This window comes from Scaptodrosophila lebanonensis, unplaced genomic scaffold (genome assembly GCF_003285725.1).
Source record: "Scaptodrosophila lebanonensis strain 11010-0011.00,11010-0021.00 unplaced genomic scaffold, SlebRS2 tig00001412-arrow-pilon, whole genome shotgun sequence".
Lineage (NCBI taxonomy): Eukaryota > Metazoa > Arthropoda > Insecta > Diptera > Drosophilidae > Scaptodrosophila > Scaptodrosophila lebanonensis.
The window spans coordinates 8074102-8097720 of NW_022060739.1; the positions used below are offsets into that span (position 1 = coordinate 8074102).

At 40.3% G+C, this 23619-nt stretch overlaps 4 protein-coding genes across 4 annotated transcripts; 2 read left to right on the top strand and 2 right to left on the bottom strand.

Moving 5' to 3' along the window:
* Nucleotides 1-3720: 3720 nt before the first annotated feature.
* Nucleotides 3721-4082, bottom strand: LOC115631810. Its single transcript, XM_030528647.1, has one exon. It carries the CDS (start codon nt 4055-4057, stop codon nt 3812-3814), a length of 246 nt encoding a protein of 81 aa, XP_030384507.1. The 5' UTR covers nt 4058-4082; the 3' UTR covers nt 3721-3811.
* Nucleotides 4080-4396, bottom strand: LOC115631811. Its single transcript, XM_030528648.1, has 2 exons — nt 4285-4396; nt 4080-4222 (listed from the first exon to the last, which is right to left on the bottom strand). Exons 1-2 carry the CDS (start codon nt 4326-4328, stop codon nt 4120-4122), a joined length of 147 nt encoding a protein of 48 aa, XP_030384508.1. The 5' UTR covers nt 4329-4396; the 3' UTR covers nt 4080-4119.
* A 3353-nt stretch (nt 4397-7749) lies between these two features.
* Nucleotides 7750-8274, top strand: LOC115631443. Its single transcript, XM_030528186.1, has 2 exons — nt 7750-8061; nt 8135-8274. Exons 1-2 carry the CDS (start codon nt 8009-8011, stop codon nt 8226-8228), a joined length of 147 nt encoding a protein of 48 aa, XP_030384046.1. The 5' UTR covers nt 7750-8008; the 3' UTR covers nt 8229-8274.
* Nucleotides 8275-8309: 35 nt separating this feature from the next.
* Nucleotides 8310-8793, top strand: LOC115631442. Its single transcript, XM_030528184.1, has one exon. The coding sequence runs from the start codon at nt 8334-8336 to the stop codon at nt 8556-8558; it is 225 nt and encodes a 74-aa protein (XP_030384044.1). The 5' UTR covers nt 8310-8333; the 3' UTR covers nt 8559-8793.
* Nucleotides 8794-23619: the final 14826 nt, after the last annotated feature.

A 23619-nucleotide genomic window follows, 5' to 3' on the forward strand; every position in this document is an offset into this window, starting at 1 on the left:
TAATTAATTACTCAACTAACATTGAAGGACTGATAAGTAATTCCAGTATTTTAAATAGATAAGATTTAAGCTCAGATTACATTTGAATGTAAACGAAATGCGAATAATTATAGGCCTTTAAAACATGAGATACCCTTAAAAGTATTAATTGTTATAATTGCCTATAACTTTATTTCAATTTCAATGTAACTCTAAAAAAACTCTTTATAATATTTCCTATATGAGTTCATTGGCTCATCCCATGCTCTTCTTATGATCTGTAGAAAGGACAACAAGGACAACGCTCTCTAAAAAGAGAGAGAAAGTCATTTTCAAATCAGTTCCAGCTCAATCCTCATCTCCACCCATCGAATGCCATCGAATGTCAAAATGTAAGCAGATTTTAATTAGCAACATTTAAATTGCTTAGCATTATTGTTAACCATTCGGGATATAGTGGTTTCGGGGACAGTTGCTGTTAGTTGTTGTTATCGATACGTGAGCAATAAACGCCATCAAAAACATTGTCCATTTGAGTGAAAGGGCCCCAGCGGGGTGCTTGGGTCAAGTGCTGGCTGGAATTGATGTTTCGTTTATGATTTATTGTCATTGAGCTCTGAGCTCCGAACTCTGGCAAGTCATGGCACTCAGCCACCCTCTGCCTCAGCCTAATGGCCAGCATATTGCATGCGGCTTTGATGTTGCTGCCGTTTGCTGCAAAACAAAAACTAAATTAGACATAATAGCCGTGCGAGGGGAGGGCAGGGGCAGGGGCAGGGGCAGGGGCAGGGGGTGTTGGCGTCGCTGTCGCCGTCATGCTGTCATAATCATCAGAAGACAGAGCGCGGCAGCATCCATCCAGCCATCTAGCCATCCATAATATCCATCTATGGGGCAAGCTCACATGTGTTGCAGAAGCGCCGCAATCTGCCCCGCCCCCCCTTCACTGATGTAATAACCATGTTTTCAGCTTGTAATGCGGCCGAGCAACAAACACTTTGGGTCTGACGGTCTGACGGTCTGAGTGTTGGCTGCGGGGGTTAAAGTCAAGTTGTTGGCAGGGAAGGCCAAAAGGGTAGTAGCATGAGGGTGCATTGTGTACATGTCTGTGTATATATATATGTGTGTGTGTGTGCTACTTTTGAATTGTTTTTGAAGTTAAATGTGTGATAATTTAATGACTGTCGACGCCTGTAGCCCGTAGCCTGACGCCTGACGCATCGTCCTTTGTCGTCTGCCTGCCTTCAATTGAGCAGTAGCCCTGCACTTCTTCATCGCTTCTTCAAGTTTAATTTACTGGAATAATAAAAATGTTTGCCTGGGCATAAAAATCTGCGGCTCACGGCTGGATATGATTTGTGCACTTTTGATGTAACAGATTGTCATTTAATGGTCGGTCCACTGTTCTATAACTGAAGCACGAATCACGCAGTTATCGTTTCGGGGGTTGTTGGTACTCGTAGCACTATGTTTTAGGATGATGCTCTCATAATTTGTTAGCTTCCATGGGAAAATGTTTGGCACGCCTATTAGATAGAGTTTATATTAAAATGAAATCATTTTCGCGCAATTTGTACAAATGCAGTCTATTTTCTTCTCTTTTGTGAGGATGGGGCATGTTATCTTATTGCTCGAATTGCTCGAACGAAATGCAATTCCTCCTCCCAGGACTGGGACTCTGGGATTGCTTCAGAGTGGAGTTCTATCTCTGCGTGGAACTTCTTTCATTTCAAGCTAACGCTCGCTGTGCTTTGGTCGCTTCCTGGTTAAGCTTCTTTCGTCCTAGGATCTCTTCGGCATTTAGGTTTATATTCTTTCAATTCTCTTCTCATGATGCCAACAATTTTTCTTTTTTCTTGAATAACGTCTATATCTGAGTCGCTGTAGAGGAGAAGACTATTTGTTCAACTGATCGCTTTAGCCACTAGCCGGCGTTTAATAGATTTTCCCAGCTGTGCAAATCCATTGGCATACATAATACTGTATATGCATAGTTAAGTGGGCACGAATCTGCCTACTTTTCTTGCCAAACAACTTGCTTATAACATAGAGGTATTTTTTCAATTTTTTTCTATTTTTTTTCAAAAGCACTGTTAGTTTTACTTTTCAAAGTTAATGGCGAGTGAAACCAGTCCAAATATTTTTGCCCCTTGTTTTTCATTTGCATACTCGCAACATTAACATTTATGCGCTGATGACAAAGTCTAAACTACTTAAAAAATGTTTCAAAACATACATTTCGAAGATGAGCTATATAGACTACTTTTAAAATGGAAATGCCACAGAGTTTTCCCAATCTTATTCAGACCTACCTAGAGTCTAAGATGTGTTCCAAGTAAGAATTTCTTTGTACAGTTCGAATAAACTAAATACTTTTATTATTTATTTATTTATTATTATCTTATTTATTCTTATTCATTCATCTTAAGTTCAATAAATTATAATCTGATAGTTAATTAATTAACTGAAGTACGTTTAATTAATTCATGCAATTATACAAATTTATTACACTATTTTCAGGTTTGTAGTCAGGGGGCTTGAAAACAATAACAGAAACTTGTCCCACTTTTCAAAACTGATTTCTGCTGCTATTCTTCGTAGAAACCTGTTCTATATATTTCGTTTACTCGTATTGCATTTAATCGGCCTGCTTCGCATTTACTTGGCTGGGCTTCTGCGTACATAGAATGGCGGAGGACAGCCTGTGTCAGGTCCTTGCGCTAGTAGGAGCCGGCTAACAAGTTTTCCAGACAATGCCTAATTAAATTAGGGTTTTATTTTTACTTTTTTTAAACGAACTAAACATGTTGCTGCGCTCTGAGCTGAAGGGGTTCTTCTTATCACACCTCAGACATGAAGAAAGTAATTTAGAATGCAAGCTTTATTAAATCGGAAAGTATTTCCGAAATATTAAAAAATGAGAACAACTTTGTTGATGTTAGAAGCTTCTAAGACTTGAAGTCTTGAAAATATTCAGAAATTTGTAAATAATAAAAAAAGTCTGTAATTATATATTTGATTAAGTGAAGATAGAAGATGCTTTCAATCACTTTTACTTTTTAAACAGCTTGTGTTCAAGTATTAATATAATGTTTAACATGCTTTTTAAACACACTTTGAAAGGCTTAGGTCCTAAACAGGCCCTATATTTCCTAGCTTTACAAAATTCACATCAGCCGACTCATGCCTAGGTATATCAACGCTCGAATTGAATGAAGATTTATTCAAAAATTCATTATAAATTTGAACGAAATCCAAGAGCAGACGACTTTAAGCTTTGATTTCGCGCTAATGTGAAAATATGGCGTGCTTGTGGAAAAAAACGGAATATCAAATGGGCACACGATGTGCAAAATTTGCATACTCACACACGCACACTCACTCACATATGTGTGTGTACACAAATGTACATTTGTATGACAAAGTGCGACATCAAATGGCAGACAGCCGCAAACAATGAAAAATGTTTTGCCAGGCCGCCGACGTCGGCGGCTTATTTGGATATGTTGGGTGGCTGGGTGGCTGGGTGGCTGGGTGGCTGGGTGGTTTGGCTGAAAGCCAGCAAAGCTAATAATTTAATTTGCCAAAAAATTGCAATAAATATTGCAAGCGCTAGCAATGCGGATGTATACAATACAATATGGCTTTGTGGCTCACGACACGTGACTGCGATTTATGCGGCCACGCGTCCTCAGCCGAATTCAATCTTTCAACATTTGGCAGAATTAAATGCGAATATTGTTCAGTTTTAAATTCAATAGCAATTTATTGATTGCAATGAAATCTTAAGGCTACTTCTCCTCATCTCCAACACTCTGTCTCCAAGGATCTTCTAGCAGAAGTGCAAGGCATTGAACTGGTCGCGATTGTTGTTGACCATGTTATTGTATTTGTAGGCTGCACTGTTCAGACTGCTGTTGCTGTTGTTGTTGCTGTTCGCCGTGAGTCTGGAGCTGTGCAGGAAGCTGTCCGTGGGACTGCTGGACACGGCATACTTGCCCGAGGGTCCGGCATTGCGCATGGGACTCAGATGCTTGGCGGGTATGGCCTTGCTGGGCGTGCGATCTTGATGAACCATTTTTGCGAAAGTTATCTTTTGCGTTTAAGTACAGTTGAAACAAAAGGTATTCAGATATTGATTCAGGGTACGCTGGAGAGACGCGTGAGTACGGAGAATTCCAGACAGTTGCCGCAGTTGCTGGTACGAGAGCCGCCCTTTTTAGATGACAGATGTTTCGAGAGGCTGTGCATATGGAAAGACGTTAATAGAAGCTTCCAAATATTAGAAAAACCGCAAAAACTAACCTTAAATTATTTAATAGCTTCGCTTTTGTGTCCGGTGTCTTCATTGACACATTTGTTGCTGCACGTGGACAGAAACTTTGGGTAAAATATGGTAAGATGTTGTTTGCTACTAGCACTAGTTTTTTGTGTTCGAAAGCGGCGCAAAGTCGTCGCTTTTATAGTGCCCCTAGATCGGCGATCTACATAGTTGAGTGGATCGATCATGCGCCTTGAGCGTGTTAGCGAAGACCGTTTTGTTGTTATCTTCGTCTGTGGAAGATTTGCGTCAAAAACACGTTTGTGTTTGGCAAAATCAAATGACGTCTTGTTATGAAAACAACCAAAAATTTGCCATTACCGAGACATTGGTTGGTAACCCCATTAAGTGAAAGAGATGGGGTGGTAGACGCATTTGTTTCAGCACGTTGCGTCTGAATTGATTTGAATTATGCGTCAATGGTGTGAGTTATGTGTTAAAGAAACGCTGGTAAATATTATTCTGAAAAATAAATGGATGTGATTCCCAATTAGTGACGGGATGATGAATTGAACAGCAAAAAGATTAACCTGCACTTGAAAGACATAAGTAAGTATATATAACTGACAGATGAAAGTGGAAGTTGAAGACGTTTTTGAGGATGGATCTAAATTAGTTTTTAAGCTTGTTTGCTAGTCATTTTGAGAACATCTTTATTGATGGGCAGTCTCTGTAGAAACGCACTTGATTCATTAACTCGACTAGATGATTCACTTTAAGCCAAGCCTTTGCCAAGAATTAAGAAGACTGAGCCTTAACTTATAGAAGCTTTCATCTCTGAAGAAACTGTTGTTGAGGATGAATCTAAATTAGTTTTTAAGCTTGTTTGCTAGTCATTTTGAGAACATCTTCATTGATGGACAGTCTCTGTAGAAACGCACTTGATTCATCAACTCGACTAGAGGACTTACTTTAAGCAAAGTCTTCGCAAAGAATTAAGAAGACTAAACCTTGTGTTATAGAAGCTTTTATCTCTGAAGAAACTGTCCTAATTCCTTGCATTTATTCCCCGCAGCCAAGTCTACTTAGTTTTTGTTATAAGACTTTTTATCTCCGGAGAAACTCGTCCAAGCAAAGTCTTTCCTAAGAATAAAGCACATAGCATGTCCTAATCTAAAGCTGCAGGAGTGTCTTTTTTAAATCTTCAGGATATCTAATCAATACATAGAAGTCTCAACGATTTTAGCTCAGCACCGGCCGGCTTGCTCTTTGCAGAAAGACAGACATTGAGTTCAAACCGTATTTATATAAAAATTGTTCAAAACTTGCATTTTCGTTTTTTGTCTGACATTACGAGAAACCTGTCTCAGAATTTAATGTTCATAAAAAATGGCACGGCACGTTTCTTCATTTAAAGTCATGTGTCTGACATATTTGCATATTGCATTATATAAAGAAACTAGATTTTTAACGTATAAAACTTCACTTAATTTCAATAAATTTTGAAAAAAGGAAACAAGTAAAAAACGCTTGACATTTAGGAGGAGACTTAAAGAAATTAATATATAAAACAAATCAAAATTTTAACAACATTTTTGGCGAATATTTGATACGTTATGATATGTTCCAGATTTGGGAATGCCGGCTTACGCTTCTACTTTTTAGTTTTATGAGATCGATTGATATTGGAGAGGGTTCTGTTTCTTCCCTTTCTTATTGTAGAAAATATTTCTTAAACAAAATAAGTTCTCAAAGAATTGCCTAATACATTTTTGAATGCACTATATTATATGTACTTTTAAAAATGTATTTGTAATTGCAGGACTGAGTACCTAAGAAATTATTTTAGACAATCTACGATCAAACTTAGGAACGTGTCCTTAAGAGTATATAAAATTCAAGTTCAAGATCATATTACGTTAATAAACAGCTTATGATAACTATAGCACCGATCGAACGATAGCTGGTGTAGCTATATAAGCAACAACAACAACAAACAGGCTTTTAAAAGTTTATTCCGAGATGTTGTTGACTTGGCTTAAACGGCTGATGCAATGCAACACATACTTTTCATCATCCTCAATCCATGCATAATATCGGCGATATATGTATATCCAAGACGAGTATGTAGAATGGACATACATATTCATTATATACATGGTACGATGCCAGTCGACTTCATACATACTATATGCATGTACAAGTATAAGCTGAAAGAGGCTTTGAAAACATCCGATCTATCCTAGAGACCCATCCGAAGGGGTTCCAATCTCATCTACGTGATGTGTCAGAGACATCCGATCTATCCTAGAGACCCATCCCAAGGGGTTCCAATATCATCTACGTGATGTGTCAGAGACTTGTTGAGTAGCCGGCCGGTTAATAATACGCGTCTATCGCCAGGCAGACAGCGATACGTGCTCCATAGCAGGTTTGGGTCCATTTGATATACAAAAGAGATGAAAAAATAAGTTAGGGCGGAAGTTTGCGGGGAGGCTGGGCGGCAGGCAGCTGTGCAAGTGTTACGCTGAAAACCAGTTACTTGGCAACTCTAATTTGCATTGTCGTCTGCGGCGACGACGAACGAGTTCGTCCGAGACGCCGCACACTGTCAATAAATTGATTTGTTTCGTAAACATCTTCATTATACTTTAAGATGTTTATAAAAAAATGTAAAACGCTCTTTTTAAACGAGTTTGTTGAAGGAGGTTTAATATAACTATCGGACATACAAGCAGTTGACGAGGATAAATATACTTTTTTTGCATTGAAAAAATTAAAAATTAAATTGAAACTGAAAAATAAAATCATTTATAAACAATTTCTATCTATTATTAAACGAGTTTGGTGAAGGGGGTTTTATATAACTATCGGACATACAAGCAGTTGACAAGGATATTATTAAACTAGTTTGATGAAGGGATAAACATATAATTTTTATATTGAAAAAAATAATAATATTTGTATTCACAAACATATTCACAAAAATTATTAAATTGAAATCGAAATTTTAAAACATTTTTTAATTTTTGCTTGTAATTGTTATTTTTAAAACAGTTTTAAAATATGTAAAGGAATTCTTTAATCGGCGACCATTCAATAAAAGCTTTAGAACGGTTAAGTTTTAAAGAAAATACATTTTGGCTTCCTAAAATTTTTGAAGTTTTTGGATTTTGTTCTAAAATGTTGTCAAGTTTAGATGAAAACCAATTGCTCAGAAATATACATACATACATCTATTTTTAGTTTTTTTTTTTAATTATTATTTATTGAAATATTTAATTTACAGTTTCCACAATCCTCGGAGCAGTGTGCGTGATCGTCGCTTGGTTGTGTGTTGCTTTCTTTATTGCTCATGCGACCCGTTGGCTGTGTCGTTGGCGTTGCCAGGCAATCGACATCGACATCGACACGTCTGCTATCTTGCAGCTGCTGTTGTGGTTCGTTAGCTTAGAATTGTGACGCAGAAGTTGGACGCACAGGCAGCGGGACAGATGTACTGAGCCGAGAGTCTGTGTTGCATTCGCATTCGTTGCCGTCGTAGTCGAAGTCTCAGTCGAGATCGTTGATTATTAAACCAGTTGCAAGCTCGGCTCGAGACTCAGTGAGTGTGCGAAATTCCACTTAGAAAGTTCAGAGCAGTGGCGAGTACTTTGCCTTACCTGATGCAGCTTTAAATTGTCCATTCAATTTCGAGGATAGTGTGGGCTAGAAATTAATCCTTTTTTCACTTCATTTCAATGTGCAACTTGCAAAATTTGTGTGTCAATGCCAAAAATTAGCAAAACGGTTTCCAAACAAAAACTCTTCAAACAATCAAGGTAAGTCGCATATAGTGCTTATATCAATGGCTAAAGAGCATTGAGCATTAAGCTTGTCTCCGTACAATCTCAGATTAGGGCTGTCATCGAGCAAAGGATCGCGAACGGGCAACTCGGCCAACAATAAGGAATTAAAAGTGCTCACCCTTTTGCAAACTGTGCCGTGAACTTTGAACTCTCAATCGCAACGCAACTGCGCAGCTTCGATTTATTGGCAGAATATAAAAATTTAATTGGAAAGCAAACTCTGATAATCGACACACAAGCTCAAAATGGTGTATACCGAACGCACAGACAAGTATTTGACGACCGCCAAGGATAATGCCAGCCAGAGCAAGGCGGCGTCCCAGAAGCCGGAGCAGATCAGCAGCAGCGGCGGCAGCAGCAGCGGCTCTGCTGGCGCATGGAGCGGTAAGGCTTCGACTGAGGACAAATGGAAGTACAACAATATGGTTAAGAATAATCGTGACCAGTTCAATGGCATGCACTTCTCCTAAATCATCAATATCGGGCGGACGATGGCGCATCGCGGCCATACGTTTGCGTCGTTTGATGGAGGAGGACGAGAGGGGGAATGTGACTGCAGCGTGATTCAGAGACTATACTTATAGCTCCATAGGGTCCATGGGGTCGCATAAATAAGTTAAGCTTGTTATTCAGATTGTGATAGTTGCATAATTTGGTGTTAAATTAGAATTGAAATTTCAAAATAAGATGCGCAAAAAAAAACCATTCCACTGCGTGTTTTAATTTGTTTTGTGAACGTGAAACCTGTTGGAGGAGAACTCTTTCAGTAAGTGAATTGGAATATTGGTTATTATCTCTCTAATAGTATGTATCAAAATTTCTCTTTATTTCTTTTGTCATTTTAAACCAACAAGTTAGCCAGCAAAACAAGGTAGACAGTACAAGCTGGTCAACAAAACAAAAAAGCCGCATTGGATTGACTGAATCGCATTGATTGTGAAGTAAATATTTTAACGGCCCAAAAAAAGCAGCCAAGTAAATAAATATTTATTTTTGGGGGTGAACTGAAACTGCGAAATTAAAACAACTCCCTTCAAATTGTTGATCTTGATTTACAAAACCTGGTTCGATTTGTAGACTTCCTTTTCAATATGTTATTTTTATTTATCTCTGTAACGCGATATCGGTGGTTTTATATTTGTCAAACGTGTGTTCAACAGGGCGGGCTTCAATCGCTTTAGATTATTAAGCAAAAGTTAATAAACGCATAAAATCAAATCATTTTCATATATCAGAGAAAAAAGTGGGAAAGCTAAGGTCGTTTGCCTCGGCTTTTAAATAGTATGGGCCTATGTAAAGAATATTATTATAAATTAAATAATACATTAAAAAAATTTAAAAAAAAACACAATTAAAATTTTAATGACAATATGTACAGGGTGCGCCATCTTTTATGTCGGTATGTAAACATTGAACATTGATTGAAAATAAACAACCAATTTTCAAGTATGAGATATTTTTATTTAATTTGGTTCTGCACAATTTCTTCAGACTAATTTTTTAAAACAACATTAATCAAGTCAATCGGTTCACTAATTACAAAGTTATTCAATATTTACATACCGACATAAAAGAAGGCGCACCCTGTATTTAACGGTATTTTTAGCTCATACAAGTCATCTTTTATTTTATTTTTTTTTTTTTTTATTTATTTTATTTATTTTTTTGTTAACCTTATCCTAGCGTTACAAGTATCAGGTCACTTTTAAATTATTACGCTAGTCATTACAATTGAAAGGATTTAAGTCGAGTCCCGCATTGCTTTTAATAGCAGTTGTCTGTTCTTTTATTTTTCAAATATTGTACTATATTTTTTTATTAAACAAGTGTACTGTGGCAGCTTAAGCTAGTTTTATGTACATAAGTCCGCTATGTCGTAAAAATAAAAAAATATATAAAACAAAACAAATTAAGAGCAGCATACTTTTAGGATCTACTTCTCGGAAACTACAAAAATTAATGGCAAGAAAATTTATCTCGCAATTACGAAAAGCGTCTCGGCTTTCACCTCAACCCACATAATTTAAAAAAAAAAGAAAATTTATAAACAATTCAAGAATGTAAAGTCTATTAAAATTAATCAAAAGAAGAATGTGAGAGCATATTTTGGTTCAAAAAAAAAAAAAAAAAAATTAAAGGGTGCATTCAAGTTTCCCCTTTTTATACTCTGTAACAAAAGATAGGTATATTAGACTTGTGAAGGGAAAGTGAAGCATCTGCTATACAGTTACTACTTGTATATGCATATATTTTTAAGCAGCATAAAAAGACAAATCGATTTAGACATGTCCGTCCGTCTGTAACTCTGAAAGAATGTCTAGATTTCGGAAGCGGCTGAGACTAGAACTGCTTTATATTTTATTTATTCCCCTACTACAGAATTTCTACACTAAACTAATTTTTGCGTAAATAATTTATATATAATTCTCTATTTCCATTTTTAATTTAAGCTCAAGTGACCAATCCAGAGAGGAATTGCAGCCCTATTATTCTTCTAAAGACTTGTAGTGAAGGACTTTTTGAACCCTAATGTTCCGTTTATGCAAAACTTTTAAAATTAAACGAAATTGCGGGACTGAAATGAAATGAAACTTCAGCAGATCTTTATCTTAATAAGCTATTAGTTAAGAATCTATTAGTTAATAAAATCAGTTAGTCGTTATTCTAGCTGAATTTAGTTTCAAACATATTCACTAAAATTGTGCAATAGCATCATTTTGTATCCCTTTCTCTGTCTCATCCGCACAATGAAACCATCGATCAACTGCTGCTTCCGATGACCTTGCTACTTGACTTATACCCTCAAATATATTACTGTCTATAGCATTTGCATGAATTGTAGCTATTAGCATGATTAGCCCAACTTATGTTCCATGCACCCCAAAACGGTAAAGTGCACTTAATACACATTAGCTACGCTTATTTGACAGCCCCAGTGAATGGGCGACGACGACGATTCACAACTTTCCGAAACTGAACCTTGGCCCGAGTACGTGCGCGCGTCCTTGCAATATTGATGATGCTCAGCTGCCTCCCCCGGGCATGCTCGGATTGACGCGTGACGGGCTCACGGCGCACTCACGGAGGGGGTGTGGGAACAAGTGTATCTCTGCAAACCATTAGAACCGCAACGACGTCCGGCGTCCGGCGTGCGTTACGGAAGAGTGGCCGACAACAACATTTACGCTTCGGATGGCGGAGAAGTGCGAATTTTTATAATTTTTCAATTGTATTGTTTGCTCAATCGGTGGAAGGCGGCGGCAGATATTGAATAGAATAGTACGAGACGGATAAAAGAAATGGGGGGGAGTGATGCTGATGCCGATGCCGCTGCCGATGCTGCGGTCTTTGGACACACGACTGCTTAACGGACACGTGGCGGTAGCTATTAGGGCGATGCCACAAAAACGATTTCTTTGACGGCACAAATGGAATTTTTCTAAAATTTTCGTGGCATTGCGAACTGACGCGATTTATCAGAGCATCGCTGCGTGACTTCTGCTGGCAGCTGTCACTGCGACAACACTTGTTCGAGTTGTGTGTGAGTGCGTGGCCAGTGTTGCCAACATTCAGGTGCAGAAAATGTCAGATGTAGCTTTTAAATAAAAAGAGTTCTACAAAGCGCTGTTATTGTTTATTAAGGTACTAAATATCTATCTCTGAAACCATTATCAGTGGGTAAGCAAAATATTTTTTGAGATTTTGAGATACTTTCTAAGACACCATGAGGATTTCTCTTACCTAACTCCATCCAACACTACTGATTAAATTAGCTACAAAGCTACTTGAAATGCGAGTTTATTGAGAAATTTGATTACAGATTTCATTAGCTATCAAGCTAGTTGAAATGTGAGTTTATTGGGAAATCAAGCTTAATTTTATAAATCTATACACTTATCATCACTGATTCTATATCTGTCTGCGAAGCTGGTAACTCTGAAGCGACTGTACTCTCTGAGAAACCATGAGTATTTCTTATATATATATCAACGACTGCAGATTTCATTAGCTACCAAACTACTTGAAATGTGAGTTTATTGGGAAATCAAGCTTAATTTTATAAATCTATACACTTATCCCCACTGATTCTCCATCTGTCGTCGAAGCTGGCAACTCTGATTGAACTCTGGAGCGACTGTACTTTCTGAGAAACCTTAAGTATTTCTTATATCTAACTCATCAACGACTGCAGATAACATTAGCTACCAAAATATTTGAAATGTGAGTTAATTGAGAAATTTAGCATAATTTCATAAATCTGTACACCAGATCTGTCTGCGAGGCTGGCAACTCTGATTCAACTCTGAAGCGACTGTACTTTCTGAGAAACCATGAGTACAAGTATTTCTTTTATCTAATTCATCAACGACTGCAGATTCCATTAGCTACCATGCTACTCGAAATGTAATAATTTCATAAATCTGTACACCACTGATTCTATATCTGTCTGCGAGGCTGGCAACTCTGATTGAACTCTGGAGCGACTGTACTTTCTGAGAAACCATGAGTACAAGTATTTCTTTTATCTAATTCATCAACGACTGCAGATTCCATTAGCTACCAAGCTACTCGAAATGTAATAATTTCATAAATCTGTACACCACTGATTCTATATCTGTCTGCGAGGCTGGCAACTCTGATTGAACTCTGGAGCGACTGTCTCCGCCACTTCATCTAATTTGAACCTTTTCTGGCCTGTAATTACTTTGTTTTTGCCAGCGCCGGGTGGTCGTCACTTGTAATCTTGGTCTGCATCTTCGTCACCTTGGCAAATGCGCGTGTCATGCAATTAAAACGACGCAGCAGGTGTCCTTTGAACTCTGCTATAAAATGTGTCACTTGCAAGGATTCCGAAACCGGATGCTACCGTTTGCCATCTCTCTCTCTCTATTTGCGTGTGTGTGTTTGCTGTGATTTTTGATGAGTTATAAAATGTGCGCGAGGCAAAAAGCAATTATCACGTCATTATCACAGAAATCCCACAAATGTACGAGTATTGGGATCTTTGTTTTGGCAGCGAGCACGTGTTGGAATAAAGTATACTAGGGTAGACTTCATATCTCCCCTTGCCGCAGTGCCAGCGACTGGTCAAGCAAGTTTTTCAAAAATTGTCATACAGCTTCTTGGGCTGCGCCCCCTCCGCTTCCTACACAAAGGCTGGCTGGCTTTGACTTCCGCCTTTGTCGCCGTTGTTGCCGAAACATATGTACGTCCATGTCTGTGTCTATGACTGTGGGCTGCAATCAGACAACCCTTATTACAGACCCCGCGTTATATTATCTCCTTTGAAGAGCTCTGGCGACAACATGTGACAGCCTCAACACATTTGCCGCCGACTGGGAACGTGGAAAATTATGAATAATTTCCGTAACTTCTGCTGCTGCCACACAGCTTGCGATGAAAAAGTGCGGCAGACTATTCCCACTTTTCATCGCGTGCCTCAAGTATGGGGCGTGCCGTCAGATACAACTTCCGACAGATGTTTTGTGCGGGAATGCGACAGCAGCAGTTGTTGCGCCCGGTTGCGCCCGTCAGATTTCGCGAAAACAATTGCCAGCGATTTTGCCACATTCGAGTACATTTATGCCGATGTCTCAGACAGGAGCAGCAGCAGCAGCAGATCCTGCCCTCCGCACGGCATTCAAATGTACGGGCGTTGACATTCCCGAAAGGTGTTGCCTCTTGTTGGCTGGCATTTGTGGCACATGGCAAGCTGGTGTGGCAGTTGTCAATAGACATGCGAGTAATTCAAAAATGATTGCGCCTGCAATTCAATACTCACAGGCTCCCCATGTCTGTTACCTCTAATGTCATGTGCTGTTACTTAAGTAACGTAGGTGTACATTGTCGAGTGAATAGGCCTCCATACAGCACGTTGAATGCCACAAACGAAAGGGGAAAACTTTAAATACTAAAAGCAAATGTTTACTATTTATACGTATATTAGTCTAACTTAGGAGTGTTTGAAATAATGGCTGTAAGCCAGTCAGTAAGCCTAATACTAAGAGTTTTTATTTTCATGAATGAAGTCTTACTTAGTTTAAAAAGTTAAATCCAAATATGAACATTACCTTTTCAAAATACTATATTAAATAGTTTTATGATATTTCTTAACGTTCAGCAGTGGTTCACACTAATACAAATTACATTAAAATTACTTTGTGACATACTTGTATGTATGGAGGAAGCAACGTCTATTTTAATTGTGAATCAAGTGTTTGAATCTATAGGGGTAATACATTTAAATAAATAAAGCAAGATTACAAAATCAACAAGTTAGCTTAGATTTACAACTAAAAGACTTTATTGCAATAACAAGAATACTATATATTTTATCAGTAAGGTCTCCTCTAATACGCTAAATATTCCTTATTAAAGTTATATTAGCAAGGTGCCTGCTGGAACGGCGTAGAAAAGGCAGAAGATTGGTAAGAAGGAGGCTGAAGAGGCCACACCATGCTCATCTTGCCAATAGATTTATAATTAATTTTAATTAAAGTTGTTGTAAATAATAAGAGTATAGTTAAAGTTTTACATTTATAAAACAAAAAATAATTATAGTTAGTGAAAAAAGTATAATAAAATCAATCCATTCACGAATAGTCATTAAGCTGCTAAATTGTTTTAAATTACAGAAAATTTGTTTAATTTATTTGCAAATATGTTCTCTATCTTTAGCTTGATTTTTTTTAGTTGCATAAAACCGATATACATTTGATGGCACTCGTATATGAAAAATGCTTTATGATTTACGTAATAAATATAACACTTATTTAAGGCTTGAATTAGTTGGTCAATATTTATAAATTAATGTTAACCAACGCAAGTTTCTTGCATATTTCCGGAATAAATAATTTTACGATTTACATAACAGATATAATACTTTTTTCAGGCTTGAATTAGTTGGTCAATATTTATAAATTAATGCTAACAAGCCCAAGTTTCTTGCACATTTCCGGAATAGATAACTTAACTAGAACTTAAATACAAGTAGAAAATTAATTCTGTTTTTGCTTGAATCCATTGAATAGCTTTTTATTTCCAAGTGAATCAAAATTAAGTCTCTGGTGCGGCACATTTATGAATTTTAATATTTAATTTATGATATTGAAATAACTATTGGGTTATAATGATATCTAGCTACAGATTTGCATAATTTTGTTCGTATTATCATATCAAATGATGACATTTGATGGCTTCATCCCAAATCATTGGGGGCAAGTAGAAATCAATAAGGAAGGTACAATAAAATTTACAAAATATGCCAAACATGCGCCAAACAAAGGTAGCAATTACACAAAATCCTCAATTCTCAATTGCCACGACTGAAAAATGAAATCAAAATCAACCACCTTTGATCAAACAAAGGGCAGCGGGACAGCGGGGCAGCGGGACATCGTGAATATATAGAACATATATAAAGTTGGACGGCGGGGCAATTTTTCAGCCGCCATTTCGCTCTCCGACTCTGATCGACAGCTGTCACAAATGACAATTGGATTGCTCGTTGAGGCCGTGCTCGGTAGGACTGTGGCACGGCAAGGGGCATGCATCAAATTCGTATAAAATATGCAATAAAAATATGAGACCATCGTTACTTGTGCGCCGTCAGCCAATGGGTATCACAAGGGGATCACGTGTAACCACCAAGCCAGGTGGTACGCGCCGTAATTGTGATACACCATGGGAAGTGCGACCATACTCTCCTCGCGAGGGCGGCTGGAAGCAGGCCCTTGGCACGGTCATGTCTCTGCCTTGTGGTGCTGACTAATGGTGGTCGGGCGAGAGCTGAATACTCTATAAAATTTTCCCCAATCCAAAGCGGAACAGCTTAGGCCGATGGATGCGTGGCTGAGGGGGTGCTCAGTCTCTACTATGCGAACTCTGGATACCTGCCGACCTCCAGTTTAAATCAGGCTTCCCGTGGTACTCGGGCTATGCCACGGGTGACCCAACCCTTCCCGACTACTCGTGGGACCAATAATGAAACAAAGCACCAAAAAACAAAACAAATTAACAAAACAAAACAATGAGACCGGAACTCGCCATAAGCCGGACGGGACCTCAAATCCCTCTAACCAGATGGTCATAGATTTGACTGTCGCCAGAATGGGAACTCCTAGCAGCTCCCATTCCATTGCTGCCAGTACAGGTGGAGACAATCCGACAAGCCAATCGGTTGTCTCAGAATCTGGGGAGCATCAGACCCCCTCCACTTCGAAGGCGAAGCAGCTAAGCCAAGCTGCCAAGCCAGCAGTAGAATTGGAGGAGGCTGGTAACTCTGCAGAGCCAGAAACTTCGGCAATGCTACCACCCAAAACAAAAACGTCGTTTCAAGACAAGAGACGCGCAGCAGTCATTCTGCAAAAAAACCACTCCGCCCCCGAGATGTCACCAGACGGTCAAAGGATGGTGGAATGGGCGAAGAAAATCCTACCGGATTTCAAGCCAGCTCCGGTAAAAAGAAACAAAAATGCCCCGAAAAGGCAGAGGTCGGCAGAAGATACGCCGCCACAACCAGCGAAAAGAACACGACCTCCGCAGCCTCTGCATCGAACCTTCGCAGAAGTGGCGAAGGATAAGATCCTCATTGGTGTCCTTGACAAGGGCAGCAAAGATGGTCTTATCCCGAGACACCGATGGGCAGGAGTCGAAAACGAGCTGCAAGGTCGGTTTCTGACGGACCTGGCAACGAGTGGAGGACCACCACCTATATGCGACGATGCAGGATGGCATCAAGGCAGGGTCAAGGCCATCGCTTGTCATGACAAGCGGTCAGCCGAGGCCTACAAGAAATCCATTGCAGCACTCGGAGAAGTGTATCCAGGTGCAAAACTGGTTGCGGTGGACTGGTGCGACATACCCAGCAGACCACGTGCCAGGGTCAGGGTATCGGCGAAACCAGAGAAGCCAGAAGAGATCCTGAAGGTGTTTCAGATCTGCAACCCGAGCATGAAAACGGACGACTGGAGCGTGGTCAAGGTAGAGGAGGCGGAAGGGACCACGCGCCAGATCGTACTCGTTATAAACAAGGAATCGGTGGACGAGCTGGCAAGATGTGGAAATCTGGCCAGGTATGGCTACAAATCGGTAGCCATACGTGTCTACCGAGGTGACACAGCGAGTGGTAAGCCCACCACACAAAACGCGGAACCAGCAGACGCAGAACCAGTCGTTCCAGGCAGTCCTGAAACAGAGGTCGCGTCGGATGATGAGGATATCCTTGAAGGATATTCCTCCGAAACCTCCGAACTGACGAAAGGGTTCGCGACTTTAGGCCACGAGGATGAGGACTTCATCCTAGACGACGACGAGGCCGATAGGACAGTGGTGGAGATGGAGGTAGATGCCCTTGAGGTTTCTACAGATTAACCTCCACCACTGCAAAGCAGCAACAGCTGCCCTAATACATCGTCTGAGCAAAGACGACATCGACGTAGTCCTCATTCAGGAACCTTGGGTCCGTAGGGACAAGGTTTCTGGACTGGGGACGAAGGAGTATAAGCTGATCACAGCGAAGAGCTCAGGCAAGACCAGAACCTGCATTTTAATCAAGAAAAACATAAACATTTTTCTGCTATCCAATTTCAGTAATGAAGATAACACAGCCGCATGCATTGAGGCTAAGCCAAAGCCTCTAAGAATATGCTCAGCCTATATGGCTTACGAGGAAGCTAACCCTCCACCTCTGTTGACAAGACAAATAATAGAGGACAGCAGGCAGAACAACATTGATCTGCTCATAGGATGCGATGCCAACGCTCATCACACTCAGTGGGGTAGCACTGATACCAATGTACGGGGTGAGTCCATTTTTAACTACATCCTGTCTACTAACATACTTTTATGTAATGCTGGATCAGATCCAACTTTCGTGGTAAGGAACCGTAGCCAGGTTCTTGACCTTACTTTGGCGTCAGACGCACTTTACAATCGTATCTCCAAATGGAGAGTCCTATTAGAACACTCCTTCTCAGATCACAGATACATCCAATTCGAAGTATCTCTAAAGAATGAAAGACCAATCGCGATTAGAAATCCTAGACGCACAAATTGGTCTTTGTACTCTAATCACTTAAGTAACTTACTTCCATACTACCCTCCCGAGGGCCCAGACACAGTCGAATTCACCTCGTCGCTAATAAAACAATTCACCACAGCGTGCAACACCGCGCTGCAGAAATCATGCCCCACTGGGAAACCAAGAGGCAAACTCAAGCCTCCCTGGTGGACTCCACAGGTCAGTGAGGCAAGAAAAAAGGCTAGGAAACTCTTCAATGCAGCCAGATCCCAAGGGGGAGACCAACACTGGTATGCATACAAACAAAGCCTGTCAGAGTACAAGAAAATACTCAGACAGGCCAAACGATCTTCATGGCAGAACTTCTGCTCAGATATTGAGAACACCTCCGATGCCGCAAGGTTAAGGAAGGTCCTCTCTAAAACTCCCTCAACGCTAGGGTACCTTCAGAAGCCAGATAAGACTTGGACGACCTCGAGTCAAGAGTCTTTAGAGCTGCTTCTAGGCACCCATTTTCCCAGCTCTACAAGCATCAAACCAACCGGCCGTTCAGCAAGCGCTGGTCCATCTCAAACGCCACCCTATCTTCTATCTGAAAATAATATCAGATGGGCAATAAAAAGCTTCAAGCCCTATAAGTCTGCAGGGCCGGATAATATCATTCCGGCGCAGCTTATTCACGCAGGAAATACTGCCATCAGATGGCTGGCAGATATTTTTCACAAGATCTTCCTGACAAGGAATATTCCAGAAGCTTGGCTGAGATCAAGAGTGGTCTTCATACCCAAAGCAGGTAAAGCCTCGCACACTACCCCGAAAGATTTTAGGCCGATAAGTCTTTCATCTTTTCTATTAAAGACTTTCGAGAGATTAATGGGTCTCTATTTGAGAAGTAAGATCCCCCTCTCAGAGCTTTCAAGCTCTCAACACGCATACTGCAAAGGCAGATCTACAGAAACGGCACTCCATGCTGTCACTTCGGGCGTCGAAAAAGCTCTAAAAATCAAACATTATACTCTAATCGCCTTCCTAGACATAGAGGGTGCTTTCAACAATGTGTCTCCAAGCGCCATCACAGGCTCACTCACCGATCTAGGGATGGACAACTCCATTGTGGAACTGATAAGACAGCTCCTTACTAGGCGGTCCATTAAGTCTACACTGGGGATGTCCACGGTATCTAGATATGTGAGTGGCGGAACGCCTCAGGGTGGGGTGCTCTCACCCTTCTTATGGAACGTGGCAGTTAACTCACTCCTACGATCCTTAGAAGGGATAGGGGGATGCCGCGCGATAGCCTACGCAGATGACGTGACCATTTCCTTCTCGGGTAAATTTCCCCAAACCTTGTGCGAACGCATGACTGACGCATTAAGCACACTTTCAACTTGGGCAACGTCAAGTGGCCTAAGTGTAAACCCCAGCAAAACTGAGCTGGTACTATTCACGAGGAAATACAAAATCCCATCTCTTCGTCCCCCATTACTAAATGGGGTACCATTAGCTTTCAACAGCTCAGCCAAATATCTAGGCTTGATACTAGATAGGAAGCTGGACTGGAACTTGAACATTGAAGACAGAGTGCGGAAAGCCACAATCGCACTCTATACCTGCAGAAAATCCATTGGACTGAAATGGGGCATGGCCCCCCATGTGGTCCACTGGCTATATACTGCAATAATCAGACCCATACTTTTATATGGTGTCTCCATATGGTGGCCATCCCTTTCGAAAAACTCATCTCTTCAGAGACTTAACAAAGTTCAGCGACAGGCTGAACTAACGATCTCGGGCGCTTTACGCACTACTCCAAATGATGCACTAGATGCAATTCTGGGAATACTCCCAATACATCTCATGGGAAAAATGAACGCCACGCTGGCGGCTCTTCGCATGAGAGAAACAAACCAGTGGTCAGAGGAATGCTTTGGTCATGCCAAAATTCTGAAGGGAAATGACAACATCCCATCAGTCACTGACCACTGCATCGCAGAAGAGTATCCACATACTCCTTTCCACACCATCATTCCCTCTAGGGAAGATTGGAACTTCGGCCCGCCAGGCCCAACCAATTCCATCAAAATATATACAGACGGTTCTAAGCTGGACAACCGCGTAGGCGGGGGTGTCTTCTGCGAAGAACTCGGAATCAGAAAAGCCTTCAGGCTACCGGATCACTGCAGTGTGTTCCAGGCGGAAGTAATAGCCATTCAAGAAGCTCTTCTTATACTGCCAAGCCCAGCCACACATACCAGAGAAATCTGCATTTACTCGGATAGCCAAGCGGCTATAAAATCCCTTAACGCCATCACGTCGAACTCGACGTCAGTACAGAACTGTCGCAAATCTCTTCACGAGATGGCAACACAGCTCTCTATATACCTCATTTGGGTCCCAGGCCATAGGGATATCGAGGGAAACTGCATAGCCGATGAGCTGGCAAGACACGGTACTACCGCCTCCCTCCTCCCAGACAAGGAGAGCGTCGGTACACCGATGGCCAGCTGTAAACTGTCAGTCCGAAACCACTTTGACTTGGTCGCCAATCAAATGTGGACCACCGACACAGACTCCTGTAAAATCACACGCCAAACATGGCCAATCCTCAACAAGAGACGATCTTCTGAACTCTGCAAACTGAGCAGAAGCCAATGCTCAGTCGTAATCAGAGCCATCACAGGGCACTGGCTGGTGGGCACCCATGCCGCCAGACTAGGGCTCCACCATAACGATTTCTGCAGAAGCTGCAGAGACGTGGAAGAGGAGGAAACGGTAACACACCTCTTCTGCGACTGCCCGGCCTTGTCAAGAACAAGACATCGATTCTTAGGAGACAGTCTCCTACCAAATCTATCGGCACTAGCAAACAAGAAGCCGATAGACATCTTCAAGTTCATCCAGGCAGCTGGATGGACGTAATACTCGCGCAGACATGCAGCCAAACACGGGTATTTTGGGAAGTGGACTTGTCCATGCGGTATCACAACGGGCCAATCTACAAGGCCTAAGTGAGTCGGGGTGCATACCCTGGCTGCCGCTCCGACCTACCTACCTACCTACTTGTGCGCGCGTATTTATAGATTTCAAAAATAAGCGAGGTCATCAAAATAAAAACAACGAAATCGACATGGAAACAGAAACAATGGCCGCATCACAGCTTCCACAGAGTGGAACGTTGGGAGTGAAGGGCACTTCAGTAAAACGCAGAACTGCGGTTGCATTTTCTGGCCGGAGAAGTGGGTGTGGGGGGAAGAGGCGGAAAGTTGGTGGATTGTGTGCCACATACTTGGCAATAAGTGGGGCATGTCGCTTCTTCGTAGCAATATAGGCAATATGTATTACTAAAATACTGTGATTTCATTGCGAATTTAATTAGGTGTTGCGAAAATATTAGCTTGGAAAGGCAATTGTCTTTATAAATATATATGCAAATAAAATATATTCTTGAAGATCTGAAATATGCAGAAGCTGCTCAAATACTGTGAAAAGAATGGTCCAACGGCTTCTGTCTTCAAATATAATTCAATAGCCGGTTGATGGACTGATAATGGTTAGATCATTGAAAAATCATCTCTAGTACAAAAAACTCATATTCTAAATCAACTAACTATGTACACTTGAAGACACGATTAATGATGGTACTAAGTATTTGCTCATGAAATGTTTATAGGAGATAATTGAACAAATAAATCAAGTTTTGGAAATAAAAAGTAAAGTAATTCTGTGACAAAACTACTGGAAGAAACGAAAGCAAATAAGAGTAAAAGAAAAACTAGACATTGGAAGAAATGGAATATAAACATTAGAAAATTTGATTTATAATTTTACAATATTCGATTTAAAAGCCGATGCAAGAGAGTTATATACGATGATTTGTTAATCTGATGAATATATGTATAGTGTGCGTCAATGTGCAATGAAACTACAAGTATTAAAATGAACCATAAAATTGGATTTATAATTTGGTAATATTCGATTAAAAGTCAATGAAAGAAAGCTATTTAGCATGAAGGTAATCAGATAAATATATACACTTCACTTTTTTACTCAATTGTCATCGCTCATATGTTTTGCTATCCACATACATATGTACTTGTATGTTCTCTCTTTGAGAAAGAAAGGAGGAAAAATCGAAGACTAAAGCATACTTTAGGTGTGGACTATCATTACATAAAATTTCAGAAAGAAAGAAGGACGTAGTGAAATGATTGTCAGCTTTTGTTTTTAAATATATGGAAAAATATGGAAAATCTACAAAGGCTTTATAAATTAATGAGAAATTCATTTGATTTAAATGCGAGATCTACACAGTTATGAGCACAAAAATGAAAAATATTAATGAAAAATATAATTGTTTGCAACCATCACAAGCTTCAAACTTCAAAAGCAGAAACAATTAATAAGAAATTAATTTGATTTAAATGCTAGATCTATACAGCTATGAGCACATAATTGAATAATATAATTATTTCCAACCATCGCTAAAACTATATTTTGCAAGAAATTGAATTTTCTATGATTGACGAATTGAGAGCTAATTATCTAATTATCTACAACAGTTAAACATTCCGATACAAACGTTTTATATTATTTTTAGCCACGCATTAATCATAAATTTTTTTTTAGTTGCTTGATTTTGTTTGTTTTCAAAAATACATATTTACAATACATTGTCCATCAGGATATACCAAAATAAAGTGCATTCGAGCTGCCGGCAAGGCTGAATGAATTTTCCAGAGCACTCTTATATATACATATATATATATTTTTTTTTGTGTGTGTTTTCAACACATAAAGCCTTAAATGCAATTACAGCTTATGGGCCGCTCATACAAAACGCCAATGATATGCCCTGAGTGTCTTTTGTTGTGGCTTAAATGCAATACACACAAACACACAACAACATGTGCACACTCATATGCTGGGTGGTTAAACATACATATATACGAGTCCTCGTACATCCATTCAGAGTGGCAGCCGCCGCATCTTGCCCGCCAAAAGCTGCGACGCGTCGAGCTTCCGCATTTGTCGAGTCCGGGTCGGGTGGTTTTCTTAGCCAGCCTCCGCATGGGCGTATATATCTGTGAGTGCTTATGTGAATCTGTGTGTGTGTGTGTGTGTGTGTGTGTGCATATGTACTGTTCGACAATCGCGTCATTTTAAGCAATTAAGTGTGTATTATCCCTATAACACGCCACTGTCAAAGGGCCTTGAAAACCCCGTGGCTGTGGCTGTTGCTGTTTCGGTTTCTGTTCGCTGCCATGCCATTTGGAGTTGATGGTTCGCATAGGTCCTGCCACCGGAAACACATTGAATATGCATGTGTGTGTGTAAGTGTGCGTGTGTGTTTGTGTGTGTGCGTGTATGTACTCGTGCTTTTATGTGCAAATTGTGCATTTATGTCGACAATGCGAAGTTACCCGATGTTGGTAACAATGCGATGCATACACATGGTTCCTGAACTTCCAGGGCCCGGCCTTTCTGTGATAACCACCGTGTCGTCATCATCG